The 23,062-nt window shown below is 39.8% G+C and overlaps 4 protein-coding genes across 4 annotated transcripts; 2 read left to right on the top strand and 2 right to left on the bottom strand.

The window, feature by feature from the left end:
* Window positions 1–621: 621 nt before the first annotated feature.
* Window positions 622–2,479, bottom strand: LOC127755362 (uncharacterized). The gene is made up of 3 exons (XM_052281018.1): window positions 2,243–2,479; window positions 2,032–2,127; window positions 622–1,622 (listed from the first exon to the last, which is right to left on the bottom strand). Exons 1-3 carry the CDS (start codon window positions 2,288–2,290, stop codon window positions 627–629), a joined length of 1,140 nt encoding a protein of 379 aa, XP_052136978.1. The 5' UTR covers window positions 2,291–2,479; the 3' UTR covers window positions 622–626.
* Window positions 2,480–8,784: 6,305 nt separating this feature from the next.
* LOC127753999 (probable methyltransferase At1g27930) lies at window positions 8,785–10,340 on the top strand. Its single transcript, XM_052279453.1, has one exon. It carries the CDS (start codon window positions 9,184–9,186, stop codon window positions 10,081–10,083), a length of 900 nt encoding a protein of 299 aa, XP_052135413.1. The 5' UTR covers window positions 8,785–9,183; the 3' UTR covers window positions 10,084–10,340.
* Window positions 10,341–12,530: 2,190 nt separating this feature from the next.
* Window positions 12,531–16,306, top strand: LOC127753681 (alpha-ketoglutarate-dependent dioxygenase alkB). Its single transcript, XM_052279095.1, has 7 exons — window positions 12,531–12,759; window positions 12,855–13,024; window positions 13,667–14,016; window positions 14,992–15,130; window positions 15,227–15,293; window positions 15,375–15,496; window positions 15,597–16,306. Exons 1-7 carry the CDS (start codon window positions 12,644–12,646, stop codon window positions 15,734–15,736), a joined length of 1,104 nt encoding a protein of 367 aa, XP_052135055.1. The 5' UTR covers window positions 12,531–12,643; the 3' UTR covers window positions 15,737–16,306.
* Window positions 16,307–16,572: 266 nt separating this feature from the next.
* Window positions 16,573–18,648, bottom strand: LOC127753682 (uncharacterized). The gene is made up of 7 exons (XM_052279096.1): window positions 18,505–18,648; window positions 18,376–18,416; window positions 18,018–18,075; window positions 17,556–17,649; window positions 17,093–17,177; window positions 16,930–16,995; window positions 16,573–16,793 (listed from the first exon to the last, which is right to left on the bottom strand). Exons 1-7 carry the CDS (start codon window positions 18,596–18,598, stop codon window positions 16,707–16,709), a joined length of 525 nt encoding a protein of 174 aa, XP_052135056.1. The 5' UTR covers window positions 18,599–18,648; the 3' UTR covers window positions 16,573–16,706.
* Window positions 18,649–23,062: the final 4,414 nt, after the last annotated feature.

Here is a 23,062-nt window from a genome sequence, read left to right as displayed (position 1 = left end):
TATCTTGATAGCAACCAAAAGGCCACCACTTCTCCAGTTCTCATGGCTCAAGCACGATGCGGGGTGGGATGCGGCACCGCTGGGTCGATGCGGGTCGCCACTGCTAACCGCATTTAGCTTATGTGGGTTTCGCAAAGCAGGTTGGTGGGTAAGTGGGGCGGGTCACGCCGCTGAGTGACCTTAGTTAAGGTACCTCGTATATCTGGTTTTGCTGTTCGAGAATATTTTTTATCCCGATGACAAGTTGAGGAACCTTTGGTGTACTTTTTCCGTCCGTGGTGGCCGCGACGCTCGGCCCAGATGTCAGCCGTGCGTTAGAACGACCCCAGGGTTGCATCGATCGTCTGCGTTGCGTTCGGTAGAAGAAAATAGAATCGGAAACATGAAAGGAAGATATACGAGAATCGGATAATCTAGAAACTAAGCTATGGATTCACGACATACCAAAGCACATGACAAAAATATTTTTAATTTTTATAATTGTAGAGATAGAGATAGTGATACATTTCAACTTCTTTATCCCTCATTTAAATTATTTACACATAAATGAAGCACATACATGAAACAAAACCTAAAATGTTTTTATAATTTGAAACGGAACAAGTAATTTAGCTCTGCATATCGTTTCAATTATCTCCCTTGGAGGTGACGTCGAACGACCTCCTCCTGACGAGCAGGCACGTCACCGTCGCCGTCGCCGCCGACGGCGGCTGCGCGCGCGCGTCGTCCAGCGCGCACGTCACGAAGTCCGGCCGGTGCAGCGACAGCGGCAGCCGGTCCCCGGCGGCGAGCCCCGTGGCGTCCAGCAGCACGTGCCACCCGTTCCGGTGCGCCTCCGACACCCAGTGCAGCGAGTACCTCGCCGCCGCCGCCTCGCCGCCGCCGCCGGAGACGACGACGGGGTAGGCGAAGAGCCCCTTGGGCGCGTGCTTGCACTTGCGGCGGAAGTACTGGCTGAGCTGGGAGCCCTTGATGCGGAGGTCCAGCCACGACTCCGGCGCCGCGATCACCTTCGCGTCCTTGTACGCCGCGAACGCGCGGACGCAGTCGCCGCCGCCGCCGGCGTCGGCGTCGGCGCCGGCGCCGGAGGCGAGGATGGACATGTAGTAGTTGCCGCGGAAGAAGGGGTAGCTCTCGCCGACGAGCACGAGGGCGTCGCGGGGCGTGGGCGCGAACAGCACGAGGTAGTCGTCGTCGGCGAGGCCGCAGCGGCGGAGGACGCGGTTCCTCGCCTGGATCTCCGGGATGGACACGAAGCTCCCCGGGAACGACGCCTTCCTCGCCAGCATGTCCAGCAGCCGCGACGGCTCCAGCCTCACCGCCGCCACGTCGCCAGCCGCCGCCGCCGGCGCTCCCCTCGCCGCCGACGACGACGTCGGTGGCGACGACGTCTGCAGGCGGCGGTGCTCGACGACGACGTCGCTGTCGGCGGCGGCGGCGGCGGAGGCGTCGTCGCCGATGAGGCCGTGGGAGTACTGCGGGTACTTGGCGAGGACGTACTGCTCGACGTAGCGGCGCTCGCCGGGGGTGATGGGACCCGACCACCGGAGGTCGAGGCCGCGCAGCGTCGAGATCGCCTCCGCCACGATGTGCGGCGGGATGAACTCCCGCCGGCAAACCTTCTGCACCACCACGCCATGGATGCCCGATCATTAAGAATGCACACACCAGGGATGATAGAAATTCCGGTAATTTCGGAACCCGGCAAGCAACTATCTCATCCGAAATTTTAGGATTTTTCAAGTTTGTTTTTTAAATTTGGTCAAATTTTGTTTAAATTCAGTCAAAAATATGTTAAAACTTTAAATAATTTCTTTAAAAAAGTAACAAAATTCACGAAATTTTGATCTTCTGTTAAAATTTTTTAAATAATTTCATACCAAAAAGTACCAAAATACACGAAATTTCGGACTTTTCTAAAATTGTCCACCCTCGCGTTTCAAATAAGACCATGTATATGTAGAACAGTAGGAGTAATTCTTACAAGGCAAAAAGTAATAGAGGTGTGTAATCGAGTAATAAGTTGGGTACCTTGATGACCATGCTATTTGGTCTCGATGTGCTAGGAATAGGAGGGTTGGGGATCGACGTGCAAATCCCTTCTTTAAATTCTCCACCATGTATAGCCTAGAGGGAATAACACAAAATCAGACACCATTTTTTGACAAACCAAAAAAGGTTTTAATTTCAAGATGGAAGAAACTAGCTAGCTAGCTAGCTAGATCATATCATGCTTAGGTACCTGGTGCTCCATGTGGAGGTGAAACCCATGCTCCATCTCTCCACACATCTGTGTACTGCAAACCTTGTCAACTGGCTCTATTACTAGCTTCAACTATTGAATGATGATCACAGGTTGAAGAAGATGGAGATGAGATTTAAGTAGCAAGAAATTGAGGTGGGCTTGGTTTAGAGTTAGAATAATCTCTCACTTTGTAGGTTGTGAGTAAAATGAAGGAAGAAGATGCAATCTAGCTAGCTAGCAAGATGCACAACAGCTTCTACCCAAGGTGATTATATATATAACATCATTCCACACTCCAGTTGTGCACTAATTGGTGAACATATGACAAATTAGTACTAATTCTTGTCCCTGTCAAGGGAGCATAAACTAATTAATTGCTGTCATGATAAGAGATCTCATATAGTTGTTTTATATCGGTTTTGTGTGTAATTGTAATGTGGGTCCATGGTACCCAGCTATGGGTATATGCCATGTTCATCTCCATTATTGGTTGCTTCATATTGATTATAATTAGTTTGTAAAAAAATAATTTCGATTTAGCATTATGTATGACTATTGGACATAAAGCAGAGAGCTAGTAGCGTGTTGCACCATGCATAGATGCAAACCATTTTGACTTAGTCTTGTTTTGTCTCAATTATTATTTGGTCTAGGAATATAATTGAAGATAATATGTTTAAATCATGGATACATTAATTAGTTGGGTGTACAATTGTTCTTATATGGAATACTTAAAAATAAAATTCATGTACAAGGTAATTAACATATGTCTCTACACTAGCCAAACGATTGTTTGCAAACATATAGAAAAATCTAGATGCAAACATCAGTTATGTTTATGTCCTTTCTCATCCCCTTGTAGACAAGAGTATGATGAATTGACGATCCATCTTCATTTCGTCGTTTTGCAATGTATACTTTTTCTTTCCTTCAGGTACTGTTACTCTAATATTGTTGCTTCTAGTCTTGGACAAAGACCTGTCCAGAATATAGACAGAAGGAATATAAATCTAATCCTCCTCCAGTTGAAGATTGTTGGTTGACAATATAATTAGGTCATGCTGATGAAAACATCGAAAAGGTTGTTCCTTGGATTTTAGTGCGTTAATGGTACTAGTGCTATATGCCCAGCTACAACTAAGAGCATACATAATAAGTGATATAAGTAAACTATAGTTGATTAAGAGTTGCCACCTTATATTTTGTGTGGAGTTGAAGAAAAGAGGAGAGGTGGAAGAAAGGAAAAGGATTGCAAATATACAGCCAGCTACAACACAAGACTCTAAGAAATTTTGTTGGATAATGTGATAAGGCTAGTTATTAATGTTGTAACAAATGAATAGCTGACTGTTGGGTTTACTATTAACCTTGGAGTAATTAAGTATGTATTAATTTTATAAATGGTGTAAATACCCTCTCCATCCAAAAAAGGCTTGATCCTATTTTATTTCTTGGGTTTTCCAAATGAGATAGGTTTTATTTGTGGTTTTTCATACATCTAGACTTAGATGGAATAGTTGTCTTTTCGTTTTACCTTGCTAAATTAAATTATTGACCGAAACCTAAGCAATCATCTTAATATTCATTGGTTGTATGCATGTATATTGTTTTCTTGGTTTTGATACATGAGGGGATGAGTTAATTTCTTGTTGATCTTGATGACAAAAGAGATACAAGGACTTAGCCTTTTGGATAGACAGAGTATTATCAACTATAGCTTCTTGAGTCCTTGTATACTACCTCCGTTTCACAGTGTAAGTCATTTTAGCATTTTTCACATTCATAATGATGTTAATGAATCTAGACATATATATCTATCTAGATTCATTAATATCAATATGAATATGGAAAATGCTAGAATGACTTACATTGTGAAATGGAGGAAGTAGTAAATTTCCAACGCATCGATGATGTATATATTATCTCTCATTATTACTGGGGTGAGTTAATTAACTAGGAGACCAGCTGTTTGAATCAATTTTCTATGTCTGCGACGTACATGTTAAAACAACAAAAAATTAACCTAACAACATTATTCAGTCTTCTAGCTGAAATTATTATAGTTTCAAAAGAATAATTGGACAAGGCATGCATGCTGTAAGTATAATGTCAACACATGACTGATTCAAATTCTTTGTTTTCTCAAGGTGGCTTGAAATTCAAGCTTGTTGGTCCATGTGAGATTAGAACTGGTATCTAACTTCATTGTCACCAAAAAAGTTCACTTTTGTCTTTTGCGCAAAAATTCAAACCCTAGCTAGAGAGAAAAGAAAAGGAAACTAATAACGAAAGTTGAAACTGTTGGCTACCAAACATTGTCAATATTTTGATGTCTCCAGCTACTTAGGCATGACATGTGGTGACTGAGAAAGTTCCTTGCATATTAAATATATGGTTCACTGCCGAATTAACACTACTGGAATGGAAGCTTAATACAAGCGATTTTGATTCCTTGTCACATTTCACAAAATATATATAACTCAATAATAACAATAATAAGTAATTATAATATTGGGTCGTATCGGTTTTAGCCAATAGCTTATTATAAACCGTAACAGCTTATTAGCGACAAAAATAAAAGTAAAACTTTTATATATGTGTTTGTCCTTAGCAACTTAGAGACCAATGTTAAAAAAAACTACAAAATATCCTCAAATCAACTCTACAATAAAGTTTTAAAATTCAAATTTTAGCATTAGCTTATTCTTGTTAGGGCAACCGATGAAGCTGATTATTTTTATGTAAGAAGTGAAACCATCTATAAATTCGTGGATTCTTCATTGCTATGAACCATTGACTTCTTTTCAGTAGAAAATGGATTTATTGTTCTTAAATGCTCATATTAAACTCTTATAGCGCCGATTTTTTGAACCACACAACCAAAGTGGTGATACGAATGACTGACGGTTCGATCGTAACTCCTATATATAGTAACTACACAAAATATGAATATGGATTTTCTAAGAACATGTTTAGCTTAAATATTCTCCTTTTCCGATCAGCCAATTCAAGTAGAATTAGTCCCACGCTTTCATGTTTGATTCCTAAAGAAATTTGTGCATCTCTCATTGTTGATGTAACCTAGATAGAGTGTTAGTTGAGGCAATGACGCACAAGAACATTTTAGTTGACCAAATGTGAAAGGAATAGGCTATATAGAGTTGTTGAAAAGGCCGAGCTTAAAAGTTAGCTTAAAACTGCCATAAGCATTGTAAGATAATTAACAGTGACAGGCACTTCTTCACAGCTGATCAACTTAATATATTTTATCAAGGGCAATACTGACTCCCATCATTTTGTATGAAATTAAGGAAGATGGGAGGAAATGGGGTTTGATAGAGACCTTTTCGATCACCATAATATATTATGTTGTCGTCGCATTCAACACCACAAAGTTTTGTGTGTGTACTTAATTTCTCATCTATAAGTACTTCCTACACTTTTTGTAGTTAGTTTTGTATAAGTTTTATTACCATGTTTTACACGGTCAAAATGGAATTGTGAGATCATGTGTGTGTGCATTGGACTACTTCCTACTATGTATGAAGTGTTATATATTAGGCTACTGTTTTATTTTGCTATGATTATAATTCCCACATGAATTCCTTGCATCACAGTGCGCCTAATTAGGAGATGACTTGCATTATGACACGTAAAGAATGAGTGTACGTCCCCTTAAGGGATCAAATGACTTCGAGCCTTGTTAGAGCATGCACGGTAACAACAAGAACCAAATTAAAATGACCCATAATATTTCTCCACAATATTATATATGATCAATCTAGCTAGCTATAATAGTATGTATTTAGCAACAATCAACATTGGCAATAATTTCTATCGGGCCAAAACAATATTTGTTCTCCTACACTGGGAATATCATTTTGCAGCACAATTAATTGGCATACTACATGGTTAATATTATGTTACTCCCTCTGTCTCAAAATATAATGAGTTTTAGTTGGATAAGACATATCCTAATACTATGAATCTGGACAGACTGTTTATCCAGATTCGTTATATTGGATATGTGTCCCATTCAACCTGCTTTACACTAGTTGGTCTCATGATGTAGCTGTGCCATGGCAGCTAGTTGGTCATGATGTCCACAATATTGGACGCAGCTGGAGACATCACCATCAGAGCTGAAGTGTTTCTGTGACTGATAGTCCAAGGACATCACCTTCAACCTATGCTTCGCCGAAGCCTCCTCCACCATGGCGATCATTACCATGCATGGCAAATGCAAGTTAAATTTCGCTCCTAGCTATAAGTTATTCCTTCATTTTGTTTTGTTTCAAAACTACCATTCTTAGTTTTTCAGGTCGTTTTCTCCTCTACATTTCTTAGTTTATCTTGTTTGAAGCTTTACTGATCAATTTTAAGTTTTGTAATAGTTTTCAGTCGATCTGGCCACACGTATGAAGATCTAGCTAGTTTCTTTTGTCACCTTGCTTGTTTGGTCCCCTGGTATTTGAGAGGGACATATTTTGTGAGCCAGTTGTGACAAATAACTATATGTCTTCCTAATAAGAAATGTTAGCTTTATGTGTATACTTAAATCGTAAAAATGTGGTAAATTAATGATGATTCTAGTGTCCCAAAGAAAAAAAATCACTCCCTCCGTATTTTAATGTATGACGCCGTTGACTTTTTAACCAATGTTTGACTATTCGTTTTATTTAAAAATTTTGTGCAAATATAAAAATATTTATGTCATGCTTAAATAACATTTTATGATGCATCAAGTCATCATAAAATAAATAATAATTACATAAATTTTTTGAATAAGACGAATGGTCAAACGTTGGATAAAAAGTCAATGGCGTCATACATTAAAATATGGAGGTAGTATGTCAAAATAAAATGTACCTAATTATGTATGGAGAAGCAAAAATATCTCTCATTTCAGATGCAAATAGTTTTAAGATTATTGGAAAATACCATTAGCATGGACACGTTCAAAATTTTGGTCGTACAGTTATTTGCATAGCTCCTAATCGTGTTCTGAATTGAAATACATATGATCGGAACATATCATATACAAATAAACTTCAGATGCACACCATGTTTCCCTGTCCCAAACGAAGTCCTTTGGGTTCTTCTACCTGCCCTAAACACCATGTATTCTGCCTCTTTTCATTTTTCTTGCCACTATAAAAACGTTGAGCAAAAGATTTGCATTTCATAGAAAATTTGCAGGCTAAAGTACAACCCAGTCCACTTGAAAGAGAAAAAAGAAGAAGAAAGGAATACAAGCCCAGAGGTACACAAGACCCAATTGACAAGGCCTACCTTATATTCGGCCCAAATCATTTTCTCGAATTACATTATTGGGCCTGGATCTGACAGTAGATTTGTGGATGGGTGCATGTCTTTGTCTTAAAATGATCTAAGGGCCCAATTAATTTGATAGAAAAGCATAATAATTTTGAAGAATTTCAATTCTATTGGAAAAAATTCTATGAATGTCTTTGAAATAAAGGATTGAATCATATCTTATATTTTTAAATTCCTATGAAATGGACAATCCTACATAAATTTTGGAGAAAATTTAGCAAAAACTTTAACCTCTTGGAAATTTTCCTTTGAGTTTATCTTTCTCATATGATTTCTGCATTTTTCCAGCGATCCAATCAAATAGTCATTCATGTGTTTTGTAATCCTATGTTTTGCATTTGAATTCTTATCAAACTTCTGTGTTTTTCTATCCCTCTGTTTTTCTGCGTTTCAAAGGGGCCCTAAAAATATGAATCTGACATTAACTTTTTTTCCAATTTATTTGCTCCAAAAAAAGTTAAAGTTCAATCATAGTTACACTACTATAAAAAATACTCAAGTTTATTCACCTCAGTTAAAATGGAAAACTAAGGGGAAAAAAAAGCTTGTAACATAATGCGTATTTTATTGCTTGTTACCTGACCCTAAAAATGCTTGTTATATTGCCCTGAAAATTATCATGGGAAACTTATCAAGAAGCTTGAGACAAAATAACATAATGCATTTTATTAAAAATAATCAACACAAAAATGTCTTATCCTCCCCTATTCTGAAGTCACATGTACATGGCAAAGCACACTACTCCCTCCCACCAAAGTAGCAAACCACCAGCTCAACAGATCCATGTTATCACATCAAAGGGAATAAATTATCATGAAAAGTATCTCTTCAAATCAAAGCTAACAAAAAAAAATACTAATTAAACAAACCAAAGAACTAAAACAAAAAAATCAATTTAATAAATTATTGTGAAGAGAAACTAATTTAAAAGATAATAGTTATGATGAGCACACCCCGAACTAACATACGGGGAAAAAATGAGAGAAGATTTTGCCCCTTTTTTAGCCCCACGAATCAGATATGTATAAGAAAAGTATGAGAATCAAATATTTTTATTATAGAATTTTTCATCACTATATATGTTAGACAATACGAATAAGTTTTTCTAAACTCAAAAATCATATACAATGATTGTTTTTTAAAATAAATCGGTTGTAACGCATGGGCGTTATTGTGAAGAAAATACTTGAGCAAAGTGACCCCAACCCATGAACTCTTCAACAACCTCAGCTTCTCCAACCTCTGAGAAATGGCACAAAGACATCAGCATACACAAAAACAAGTCAACACCAACCAAACCCTAATTGCTTTACAGGACAAAGTTAGCTAGGCAGCTACTCCCTCTCCGTTTCACGATGTAACATGAGAAATAATAAAATGATTTACACTGTGAAAGGGATGAAGTAGCTAGCTAGTCACACATCACCATCACACCAAGCCACACCAGCAACAGTAGCAAGCAACCCAATCCAAGAACCAGAGGAGGAGAAGGAGATCTGGGTGCCAATCTGGCGGATCAATGGGGAAGAAGACCAGATCAAGAAATCGTCAGTAGAGTGTTCACAGGAAGAGGCCAGATCGGAGTAGGAGCATCCGGATCGATGCAGATGAGCAGCGGCGGCGTCGTCGGCGGCGGAGGAGGAGGTGGAGGAGGGAGCAAGGTGATGTCGCCGAAGCAGGTGCTCACCGTCGTCCTCGTCGTGTTCTGCGCTCTCTCCTTCGTCAAGCTGCTGCTCCTCACTGGCTCCTCGTCGCCCGCCGCCGCCGCGCGCCGCGGCCGCGCCTCGGCGTGGGGCGTCGGCGGCGGGAACGGGACGGACGGCGGCCTCGCGCCCAAGGAGGCCGCGCTGCTCCGGTCCGTGGTCGCCGCGCGCGCGCCGTGCCGGCTGCTCGTGTTCGGCCTCTCCCCGCAGCTCGCCGCGCTCGCCGCCGTCAACGCCGGGGAGGGCGCCGCCACCGCGTTCGTCACCGACAGCGCCGAGGACGCCGACAGCGCGCGCCGCTCGCTCCGCGGCGGCTCGGCGGCGTCGGCGGCGGCGGCGGCCAAGATCCACCAGGTGAGGTACCGCGACGCGGCGGGGGAGGCGTGGCCGCTGCTGCGGCGCGCGCGGGACAGCCCGGCGTGCCGTCGGCCGACGGGGGCGGTGGGCAGGTCCGGCTGCCACCTGGCGCTGACCGCCACGCTGCCGCGGGAGGTGCTCGACGCGAGGTGGGACGTGCTCGTCGTGGACGGGCCGAGCGGCGCCGCCGCCGGGGAGCCCGGCCGGATGGGCGCCATCTACACCGCGGCGGCGCTGGCGCGCGCCTCGGCGGCGGGAGGCCGGGAGGCGGTGGACGTCGCCGTGCACGACGTGCACCGCACGGTGGAGCGGTGGTACGCCTGGGAGTACCTCTGCGAGGACAACCTCGCCGCCGCCAAGGGCCGCCTCTGGCACTTCCGCGTCGCCGGCGGCGGGCCGCCGGACGCGTTCTGCCCGACCGGCCCCGCCCAGATCTTGTAGGATGGCCGGACCAATAACCAATGCTCGCCGGAGACATCGCCGGAGCCGTTCTTGAAGACGACGGCGACGGCGGCGGCGGCGCAGTTGGTTTGTTCATAGCTAGTGTGAGCTGAGCTAATGTGAAGAATTGATCTTTCTACTCTTTAGGTACTGGATTGATGCAATTCCATAGCTCAAACTGAATTCTTTGATGCAATGCAAAGACAAGCAGAGAGTTTGTAAAGTGTATACTAGTAAACCGAATTGTTGTCGTTTCACTGCCTGTTTGTTTCTTTTGTTTGTTTGGAACAATAATGAAGTGATAATCCCATTGTTTTTTTTAAAAAAAAAAACTTGCTAAATTTTAAGTAGAATCGAGCACAATATTGGGTTTGAGATTGATGCATCCAGAGGTTCAGCTCTTGCAGCTGTAATGACATGCTATGTTCTAATTAATCATGTTTGTTCTTCATAAAGTGGTTTTCTGTGAATTCTGTACTTCACATTAGAACAAGAAGCAAACTTCATGAAGAATTTGTGTGGGCAACCAGAACAGCACGTCAATGAACTGCAGGAGGAGCTGGATTTAAAACACAGCTTTGAAGGAAGCACATAAACAAGATTCAAATACATACAGTTCTTGTCAAATAAACAAGATTTGGTGAAAGAAACAGTCACAATTATCCTCAAACCACAAAATTTCGTATGAGGCATTTCATAGCTGCAGAGGAAGTAAGGCTCATCCTAGTCCTCTTCAAGAATCCTTTGTCATTTTGGTTGATCATTTAATTCTCTCCACATATACTCTAATGTGAAAGTTTTCTCATTGTTTTCTGATTTATACACCGCATGGGCCTTCTTCATTATTATATCATTAGAGTATCCACTACTCCAGGTACTTCTAGCTCAAGAATAAGCTCCACAAAATGTTGCGATATCCTTCTTAACACCACCCAAATGTGTCTTGTATTGCATAACTATTCTTTTACGGTTATTGCTAGATGTATTGTTGTTGAACTCTACATCAACATCCTTTCAATTATATCCTCCCTTCTTATCATTACCATTTATAGAATCCAGTGAGTTATTCAACCAAGAGCTAAAGGACTTGTACATTTTCTTCTTTGGTCTAGTTGACCCATGTCCCTCTTCTCTCTATCTCTGGCTATTATCATTTGATTCTTCGATGTTAACCAAATTGTTCTCCTTTTGTTTTGTAGGGCAATGAGAGGTTGATTCTCGTCAATGAGAAGAGGCAGACCCGACAACTTGATTTAGTGAGTGCACCCAACTTTCTTGAGGACGAAAATCTTGAAAGCAACTTGATTGTAACCAACTTGCTTGCTACTGAAAACCTAGAAAGTTTGGAGGAGAACTGCCATATAGGTGATAGTTGGGTGGAGAACCAAAAGGGTAGAAGGTTTGGAAATTAGGTGGTGAGGATTGGGTAAAACTATGAGGATTAGGGAAACTGTGATTGGAAGAAAGTGGAGGGAAATTGAGTAGGACTGGAGTTTTGGTTAGAATGTTGGCTTGGGAAGCCTTGGTTCAACAAGTTCATGAAACCTTTCTTGGAGGGATCCATCTAAGCTAGCAAGGTTTCACAATATGTATATATGTTGCTTCAACATGTTCTGAGTCATCTATATTTTTGTAGAGGATGAAGATGCAACATACAAAAGGCAAGGGAGGCACAGCATGCAAAGTTGGGAGGAGGAACGGGCACCGGCTTTTTAAATTTTGCTATCAGAAAATAACGTGTACATGCATATTTTATTTCCTTATACTTCCGGCAGTAGTGTTGCGACCCGATTATATATCACTTTCACAGTGTTTAATACTCTCTCCGTTTCATATTATAAGTCATTTGACTTTTTTTTAAGTAAGTTTGTAGAAAAATATACTAATACTTTAAATATAAAATAAATATATTATTAAAATATATTCAATATTAAATTTAATGAAACAAATCTGATGTTGTAAATGTTAATATTAGTCTTTTCTATAAATTTGTCGAATCTAAAGAATTTTGACAAGCTATATGACTTATAATATGAAACGGAGGGATTACCCGATGCGGCAAAGTTGCTTTGTTACCTACGTGAATTTTTTAGTCCATCATATTCACACATTTACAATCTATGTGACTGTATAAATAATGTTGAAAAGTGTTTTATTTGCTCGCAGTTCCCGTTTGATACCCGATAAAATAAATCTTGGTTTTTGCTTCCCTTGCGATGGGCCTGGACAAGGGGAACATATCAAGTATTCGCCTGGGATATGTTTTCTTAGATTTATTCTGGATATACAATTCCATTTCGGTAATCATTTTCCATTTCAGTTGGAAAATGTAGTTGGATGTTTGGGGTACTAGATAAGGGGTGCTAACTAGGGAAAACTTTGCAAAGAGTTCCGTTACAATGAGTTTACTACTACCTGGTTTTGTGAAAAATAGTGGTGGCAGGAAATTTCGAGGTCAAAACCCTGACCACGCTTGTTGGGCCCACCCGTCAGCCAGTAGGCCACCGCCCACAGACACAGAGTTGGACACAGACCCGTCAGAACACCTCTCCCTCCGGCGATGTACGGCGACACCGAGCAGGCCGCCGCCGCCGCCGCGGAGCGCACGGCGTTCCGGCGAGCCGAGAAGCAGTACAAGCTCTACAAGCCGCTGAAGCCCAAGGGCGGCAGGGCAAGGTCTCGATCCCTCTCCCTCCTTCCCTCCCCCTCTCTCCCCCTGTCCACACGCATCCATCCATCTAGCCGCCCTTACCTCTGCAGCGCCGCTGCAGGAGCAAGCCAGGAGGCGGCGGCGGCGGCGGAGGAGGATTGGAGGACCTGTCCGCGGTGGTCGACTTCCACGCGCTGCTCGCTGCCGGCGGCGGGGAGCTTCCCGGCGGGATCGGGAGGCGCGACGTCGCCGGGTTCGACCGCCCCGTCTTCTGCTTCTTGGACCGACCTGGTAAAATCTGGGAGCTCCACCATTCGCTTCCCAGTTCGATTTCTCGATTGTTCATGGCGGCTAGTTTTGGAGCTTCGGATTTTGATCACCCTATCATACTCCATAGATGCTTTCTTGGCATACTACTTGCTTATTATTATTTATATATACTATTTTAGCTCCTAATGTATTTTGATCCAAGTATTGTTTTGGGTATACTACTACTTCGCTTGTTATACTCGCCGCATTGCTTGCTTTGTAGTATGCGATTAGAACATCGTGTTACTTTTGTCATGATTGTTCTGGTAGCAGCAAGATACCGAATCCTTGGTGTGATTCATTCCTGGATGCCATCTTACTACCTATGTAACATATGCTAGACTTGTATTGTTATTATACCTTTGATGGAGGCATAGAGCTCACTCTGAAATTTAAGATAAGCTTTTGCCATATCAGTTAGAATAAATCCAGAAAGAAAGATGGTGCGCGGGCTGCAAAACATATTTATGGAGCCTATTTGATTATAATTAAACTAATATATTTCTCGATTTACATATTGATTCTTCACATCATACATTGCACTTCCTATTGGTCATTTTTCTAAAAAAAGAATTCATAATGTTTGTGACACCTAATGATATCCTTCTTGTGTTAATTTTGTAGGATTCTATTTCATTCCTGGTGCTCTATCTATTGAGGAACAATGCTATTGGATCAGGGAAAGCTTGAAAACCTTCCCACAGCCTCCTAATAGAACTAACCTGACAGCTTTGTATGGTCCAATTTTTGACTTACTCACTGCTGCCAAAAGTGGAAAGATTTTAGTCGAAGTGGGAAATCCCAATGACCAAGAAAGATCCGAGCAGAACAGTGATGGAAGAAAATCCAATAGCTTCAAATTTCTTGAAGACACAGAGATACAAAAAGGGGAGGTATGCAGGTCAACTGCAGCAACTACCCTTGTTCGGAAACTCCGATGGAGTACCCTTGGTCTGCAATTTGATTGGTCAAAAGTATGTCCCTTGAGCTTCGATGCCAGTGTTATACTAGATATTTATGTTGTTTTCTCTTGTTTGATTGAACTATTCCAGCTTGTAGTGCTTTTGATATTGTCTAGTACTCTCTCCGTTTCACAATGTAAGACTTTCTAGCATTGTCCACATTCATATAGATGCTAATGAATCTATAATAATGTCTAGATTCATTAGCATCTATATGAATATGGACAATGCTAGAAAGTCTTACATTGTGAAACGGAGGAAGTAATACTTAAGAAATAGATAGATTTACCTTCCATTAGAATTTCTGCAATTGTTCCAGTCATGCTGAATTCATTTTAATCTTGGTATTATTATGAATCTATATAGTTCCATTGCAGTGTATAACAAAATTATGCCCTCCCCACTAATTGATATAATGCAAATTCCTAAGGATTAAGGCGGTGACGGAATAGATAAAGATATGAAAGGAATAGACTTGTATGATAAGGACGGAAAATACATTGTTTTGGTGACAGAATAGGAAATAAATAGCACATGTTAGGGGTAAAGTCATTAAATATACATCCTAACCTTTTATATTTATCAACAAACCTATTTAAACTATGCACCTTCTCTCTCTTTTTTTAATGGAGGCAGTAGAACTCTAAGACATGCTCACATACGTTATTTTTAAATAATTGATAAAAATCCGACCTCTATGTCCAAGTGGGATATACACAGCCAATTCTACAGACTTAAGGAATTTTATTTTAGTCTGGTTGTTCTGCAAGCTATGCCTGAACGTTACAACCCCTGAAAGTAAGGCCAAAATAATCTCACAGTGCTTACATCATATAATTATATCATCTTGGTCAGCTTGAAATTTGAGGCATACTGGCAATCTTTTGACATTACTGAGATATGCAAGGTTGTACAATTAGCTCTTCCTAATGACAACTTAACCAAGGATGCTAATGACTTCTTGGTAAAATCCTTCTGTCACTACAGCGCAATTATGATGTATCACTTCCACATAACAAGATTCCAGACCTCCTATCTGTTCTTGCCAAAAAGATGGCCATTCCAGCCATGCCATCTGGAGAAGAATTCAAGCCAGAGGCCGCCATAGTGAACTATTATGGCCCAAGTATGTATTTGCTCCTTCAACAGTGACTGTCCTTTTAGATTGATCTAAATGATTGGAAATAATCTCAGAGTTTCATGTTCCTATCCCTGTCTATAGGTGACATGCTTGGTGGCCACGTTGATGACATGGAAGCAGATTGGAGTAAACCTATTGTAAGCATAAGGTAATAATTATGCTTCGCTAGCTTTTTCATGTTATGATGTCACTCGATCTTAACAAAGTGGCTTCCCTTTTATAAATTTAGTTTGGGGTGCAAGTGCATTTTTCTTCTTGGAGGCAAAACGAGAGATGAAGTTCCAACAGCCATGTTTCTGCGAAGTGGTGATATCGTATTGATGGCTGGGGAGGCACGGGAATGCTTCCATGGTAATGCATTTTACTGAACTAAAGTTGTTTTTAGTGGTAATGCTAATTCTAACACCATATTTATCATGTTCCTATTTTATCTTTCCCGTCCTTATCGCAGGTGTTCCACGAATCTTCACAGGAAGTGATCAGGCAGAAATATCTGCGCTGGTTCCGCAGCTATCTGCTGAAGATGACTCTTTTATCTTAAACTACATTCAAAATTCAAGGATAAATATCAACATCAGACAAGTCTACTGATCAGTCAATTCTTTTGTTACAGTTAAGAGAATGTGTTGTAAAATGCTGCCTTGCTGCTGCCTCCCCAGATCAACTCACATAGTGCGATAGTCTGATTGATTGCCTCTGGAGTTGGAGTAGACCGGTTGTGGAAAGATAGGAAAGTTTTGGATCCATTTTACAGTTTAATCCCTTATGTCCAAACTAACCATGAAAAAGATTCTTTGACCATCAAAAGGGTCTCTTAGGACAAGTTGTTTGTTTGATCACTGATTACCCTGGAGCAGGCTTTACTAATGGATTGGCCAATGTGACCTGTCTCAACTCCAGTTTGATGTTTCCCTCTCAGATTTTTCCCGCTAATGCAAGACATTTGCAAGTTAGTTATCGAGTTATTGCTTGATAGCTCAGAAATTACCCACTGGGCAGTTTTACACCTGCATTGCACTTCCAAAATAACGAGTTTATGCTGTTTCTAGGTTCGTTGTGTGTCGATTTGATGCTTGGTGGCAACGATGATAAACCATAAGAAGACACAAAAATTAAAAGAGATTCGAGGGGGAAAAAGTGCATGTTGTTGCTGGTCACACTTTGGGCCTACCTGCACCTGCATTTTCATCTAGGTGATGAAAGAAAAAAAAAAATCTCGTTATAGTTTACTGTAATGTGGATCATAATGTCAACCCTAGATACAGTAAAATGTTATGAAAATACACACAATGGGCTAGCAGTAAGCACATGTGCCTTCCTGGAGCTTTATCTTGTTAGTAGCCATGATCTTTTTTGGGGAGATAAAATCTTGAATTATGTATAGAAAGTACAACTATACGTGGACAAAAGTTAACACAATAACACAATTGATGCCATAAACCATGGCGAGAGCTGAGCAACATTTAATTGTGCTGGTATATCTTGTATGAGCAACAGAAATGTACATCAATCAGATTTAAACACAACATATGGCCCAATAGCTGTTGATATGGTTTTTGATCTAGTTCTCAACAATCTCTTGGATCTGCTCCGGAGTCAAGATCGACGCGTCGGTATCGAAATTAGCACTCTCCAACTGCTTGCGCAACTGCATCGATGATTAGATACAAATAAGCATAAATTGCTTCTGATAATGAACTCGATGAAATTCATAAATTTGTCCAACTGAGATATGTTTCGGTGAGGGATGGAAAACGGCTAGGGAGAGTAGTAAGAGCACATACAGTTTCGAGTATGACGGATTGGCTCTCTGGGTTATATTTTCTCATCTGAATCAACATCTTCAATTGCTGTGACAGTGATCCACCATGACATTAGCTCCCTGAAACAAATATGGTAGACATTTCTTGTTCCTAAAAAATCTTCATAATAAAAGTTTTGCCTCACCTGTTCCTGTAATTTATGCTGAGCATGTAATTTTTCAGCAAACTCTCTAGGATCAAGCTCAGCTTCATCAATAGCCATCTCTTCTCTATCAAATTGAATGATAAAAATTAGCATGAGTCTAGAGTAGTTGACAACAGTTGAAGTCAAACATGCCATCCACTAACTATTCTTGCCAATTGCCATAAGGCAGGCATTGGTGTATTGCTACAGTTTCTTATTATGCTAGCTGTTCATTATGATTTGTGCCCTAATTGATTGATCAATTTCTCTTTCTACAAGAAAACTTGAAGTAACACCAGATAGATTCATCAATTTGAACCATGTTCAAATATATCTCTAGTATGCAGATGGTTGATTATTTAACAAAATTAGTATATCCAATATTATTAAATACCATGGAAACATAGAACTAATACATGAAACCACACATCTAAAATTATCGAGAGGCTTGGAATGTGCTTACTTGGCAACAAACTGATAGAACTTAACCATCAATTCCATGTCATCCTCATACATAACGTTCACCTTTCCAAGGCAGCCAATACCAAAACTTGGATCTGATGTTCAAAATATCACGTCAAGTGTCAACATTGCTATTTAGAACGAATAATCATCGCAATAAAAGATGTTCTCTTCCTAGGTCTGCATCCTATGTAATTGAATCACTCTATTACCTTAAAGTCTATAATAATTATTATATGAACACTTCTTCAAGTGCCTCTTACAGGTTACAACATACAAGAAATCGACAATTCGAGCAATTGAATTAACTCAACAAATATAAGTAGCTACTTAACCAAAAAAAAAAAAACTTCTAATGAATGAAGTTCCAACGTTTTCAGTTTCATCACTAGTATCTCAACCTCTAATTTGCATCAGATATTGTTGCAACATAATTCTCAAACACAACGCACACTAGCATTACCGATTCCCATCTCACGGAGAATCTCCTCCTGTATCTCGGTGGTCACCGCTACAGCCTCCTACAGAAACATCAAAACATTCTGTAATTTTCACTAATAAGTGCAGCTTAAGCTAATTTCACACACAGTTACATATAATAATTCCTGTAAAATCTCTGACAATCCATGGACTCACATATCTAGCTAAGCTAATCTGTTCCAAATTCGCATCCCCAAAGAAGTAGATAGTTCATAAAATCCAACATTTCATTAATTCTTTTATTCCAAGAACCCAAAGAAACACCCCATCCGATAAATTCCCCCAACAGCTAAGAGGCATCGAATGCCGTTCATTCAAGAATCGGCGAGCAAATCCCCCACCTGCTTGTCCCTGACGGCGTCAGCGATCCGCGCCTTGACCTCTGCAAGCAAGCCGGAGGCGAGGAAGAGGAAAAAACAACAGGTTAGAGAAAAGGGGACACAGGATTATGAAGAGGCCAGGAGGCTGACCTGGGAGGGAGGTGAGGAAGGAGAAGCGGGAGAAGAGGTGGAGCAGCTGCGGCCTCGTCATCATGCTCGTGGTGCTCGCCGCCGCCGCCGCCATGGCCGCCGCTTTTCTTGGCTGCTTCTGCTCCGACGAGTGAGACTGTGAGTGCGGTCATTCGGAGATGTCCAATCCAGGCCCAAATGGCCAATGGTGGGTGTGTCGTGGGCTGGGCCGTAAAAGCCCGTTATGTTGTCTAGTTTGATTGGACTGCAATTTACGATGTTTCATGAAAATTCTATGAGCAAAACTTTTGAGAATTTCACGACCAATTAATACAATTTTTGTGGGACATAAGGCTACGAATAAAATTTGGTGACATAATAGAGCATATACCATAGACGAACTAGGCTAGCGGTACAATATCAAGTCTAACAAAAGCAATGATCTGAAGGAAATAGGGTGTGAACGGGCGCTTATATTGTCGCCAGCTATACGTGAGCTTTGAGAGAAGGAACTGCTGGTATTGGCATATGTTTGCATGCGAACTATGATAGGGTAGTGAGGTATGCAAGACTCAATAGTAATTGGCATATCCAAAGTACTGACAAATAATCAGACCATATACTGCAGCTCCCTATTGCATGAAGTATTTTAAACTAAAGCTCTAGATAACATGGCTAAATTTGTTGCCATCGACAAGCTCAACTATTAAACCTGCTCTAATAAGTCTATCCTATTATTAAACCTTAGAGCACAAAACTTTGCATCGCCATCATCTCTAAACTTCGACATGCTGCATCTTGTCCTTATCATCTTCACAACTTTACAATAACGACCAATGTTAACACCAATCGGTAGTTCTAAAGAGCACTCGCATGTGAGACTTAATTAGAGCTTTGTCAAAAACATATTTCTACTAAGTCATAGTACCTAGCATATTGCAGATACAAAGGTAATTATTTGATTTTTGGATTCACCACTGACTTCACGAAGACATATCAAACACGTGTGTAGTAGTACTATTTGGTGGTTCTAAAACAAAAGTCACATATACCACCAATTCTTGTGATAAGCATTAAAGCCCACATTTAAATTATAAAGTCAGACATTAGTACACACAAAGGAATTCATATGGCAAAATAACGCAAAAATCAATACTCCTATGCATCCCATCCGGTAATAAATATTCGATGCTTTGGTAGTATCAGGTTATATTTTTGAAACTCGATCATTAATAAATTAATTTTAACCAAAACATAAAAATGGTACTTGTAGATCTTCCTTGAAATATACTTTTACAACCTGTTAAGTTTATTAGATTTTGTAAACTTACTGTAATACAAAATTATTAGCAAAATCACACATCAAAGACCATGGAAAAAATAAACCATATGTCATGTATTTTCTCATCGGAGAGAGTAATACCATGCACCTAAAGCATGGATAATTGGATTCCAAGGTAATTGTATTTTTCTTGTTTTATTTAACTAGAAAAATTCCCATGTGGTGCAACAAGTAAAAACATTTTTTTCAGCGGTACAACAACTCTTACTTCCACTTAGTCCGTCTCTCTTCGGCTCAACCCACAAGTGGAGCCGCAGACCCAACTGGCACAACCGGCTGCCTCCTCTCATTGCCAAGGCAGACCTACGCGCTACACTAGCGTCTTTAACCTTCGGACGATAGTCCCCTACCCGTATGGTACTGGAGCCGATCCTCCCTATCAAATCAGGTCGGATCTTTCTCAATCTTCCAAAATTGGTTGAGGGTTTTTGATTCACTCGATCTCTTCTTTTAGTTTCCCCAAAATCGGAGTGAATCCGCATCCAAATCGTCGCAGTCCATTTCTGTAAAACTCGGGATAGAAACACGCACAAGTTGGAGTTTGAATCAGATGTAAGCGAACGCATGCACGTAGGGTGACGCGAACGAATCACCGAGCGGCGCTCAGATTTGATGGATGAATGAAATTTTGGATGGAAGCAGATTTTGTTTTTTTTAAGTAGGTAAAGATTTCAACCATAAGAAATGACAAAAGTAGTGGAGTGATACGGACAGAGTTAGTAGTAGTATAAGAAAAATTGTATCTAGAATTCGAGATACGTGAAATGCCAAGTAATTAACAACAGTATCGCCAATAAAATCAAACAATCTCATCATCACTTGGTGATTAAATTCACTGACGTACAAGTGAAACAAGACACGCAAGCATTCTACTTATTCTGTTGCAAATTGATTGCCGTTATAGTTTTGTTAATCAACCATGTTTATCATTGATGATTAATTTTTAGAAATCCATGTAGTTACCAATATTTCAATTTATGTTATGAAAGTATTTCTTATGGTAATCTAAAAATATAAATTTTATGATGTTAAATTATATGAGTTTATATAGAAATTGTTCGTCAAAAATCAAAATGTTTGGCTTAAAACAAATTTAGAATAACAAATAATTTTAAATAGAGGGAGAAAATGTTGATAAGCTCAAGATGGTTAATATAATTGAAGCTACTTAAGTTATATCAAGATAAATTTCCCATTGGATTACATGACGTCAGCGGCCAAGCTGCCAGCTCAGCCTCTTGTGCTGGCAAACATCCACGTCAGCGCCACGTACGTTGGACTATTCTTTCAGGTGCAGGTTGCCGTGCTCCCTCGGCGACGGCAGCTTGGCCCATCTTGGACTGCAAGTTGCTGTGGTGGAGTTACTGCGTACACGTCACCATGTGGGCCCCACTGTAAGTACAAATATCTTCCAGATTCTTCCTTTTTTTTTCGTCTGACTTAGCTTAGCTTGTTCTAAAATACTAGTATATTAATATTAGGGTCATTAATCAGAAAAGAAAATGATCATTAATCATGACCTCCTATGACAAGTAGAAGATTAGCCAAATTAACCTGACCTCCTCTCTTTTTTCGTGTGGCTTGATCAGGGGTATGTTCGACAAGGCAAATTGGGTTGATCTTTCTCTACACACAAAACAAAACAAGAATAATAATTAGCGTATGGTTAATTAAGTATTAACTTGAAAAACTGTTTATTTGATCTTTTTTAAAACAAAAACTTCTACGTAGAAATTTTTCACAAAACATGTCTTTTTTTAACGACACAAAACATGTCATTTGGTAATTTAGGAATTGTGCTAATGGGTAACGAGGAAGATACTATTTTGAGTTGCTAGAAGGAGTTCAACCTAACAAACTTGCTCTTCTAAAGGTAAATGTGAGTTTAGAGGTGAGTTTTTTTTTTCTGATACGGGAAATGAAATGAGTAATTATCACATAATTAATTAAGTATTAGTTATTATAATTTGAAAATATTTATTTGATTTTTTTAAAAAAAATTCGATATTATTTTTTTTTAAAAAAAGTGCAGCATTTAGTAGTTTGGTAATGGTGCTAATGAAAAATGATATGATAGCCCACCCCAGCCTGAACTTAGAAGTTAGAACTCAGCTTAAATTTACTTAGTCTGGATATGCTATATGAAGCAGCAACAATGCTAGGACACCAGTGATTTACTCAGTTTCAGATACATCTCAAATAATAATAAAAAAAAGCAAGTTTCCACAATTAACGTTAATAATGAGACTTCTACCACAAATTAATTAATTTCTTAATTGAATTATTTTCCTTGTCATTTTGGTTAAGTAACTTGTCATGGTGTTGACATTTGCTTTGATACAAAACCATGAGGAAAAAAAAGATAAAATTCTTCTACTCGAGCATACATTTCTATGGTGTAACATATACTGTTCTTTTTCATTTGTAACATATATATATACAGTTATGTTCATTTATTCAACTTTCCATGACGATACCTATATGCATATAATTGAAGTCTTGCAGGCAGATGTACCATAATTACTGGTAGACTTTTGGCCCAAAGAAAATTAAATAGACAAAAACTCTCTAGAAGCAGTTAATGATCTGATCCGGCAGCGTGTATGTTGGACTAGCTAGGAAATTCTATGGAAATTGCTGTCATTCAGATAACTAAATATTGGACTAATTGTCATATTCATATTTACAATGATAAAAGGTGGAAAATTTTCAGATTATTATATGTATATATTATTTGTCAATTGTCATAAATAAACTTGTGGTCAAATTACAATAGTAAAACTACTAGTGGTAAAAAAAAATCAACTACTACTACAATAGAAAAGCAACAAGTGTTCATGATCATGATAAATAAATCATTTTCAAGAAGGAAACTTGCAAATCCCAAACGCATGCATGCAAGGATGGATGAATGTCTATTTTAACTGTCTATTCTTGCATGTTACTGTCGATCAAGCATGCTTCGGAGAGTTATTTTTAACGAGAAGCTAGCGTTGTCAAATAAGCTAATTTAATTATGTTAATTTACTCACTTCATGAATGCTGTCCAAATCAACGTGAGATGAATGGAGGGACAAGATCTCCAGAAATCTTTGCCTAGTTGTGGAAAAACGACAGACAGACATGGATCAATTAATTATCGCGTTGACCAGCTTAAGCAGATGCAGTCCAATTGATTAATTATGCTGCTTAATAATATTTATTTATTTATGGCAATGTCTTTCTTGACACTATTAC

This window comes from Oryza glaberrima, chromosome 11, assembly GCF_000147395.1.
Source record: "Oryza glaberrima chromosome 11, OglaRS2, whole genome shotgun sequence".
NCBI classification, from domain to species: Eukaryota; Viridiplantae; Streptophyta; class Magnoliopsida; order Poales; family Poaceae; genus Oryza; species Oryza glaberrima.
This window is presented reverse-complemented; position numbering and strand designations above follow the sequence as displayed.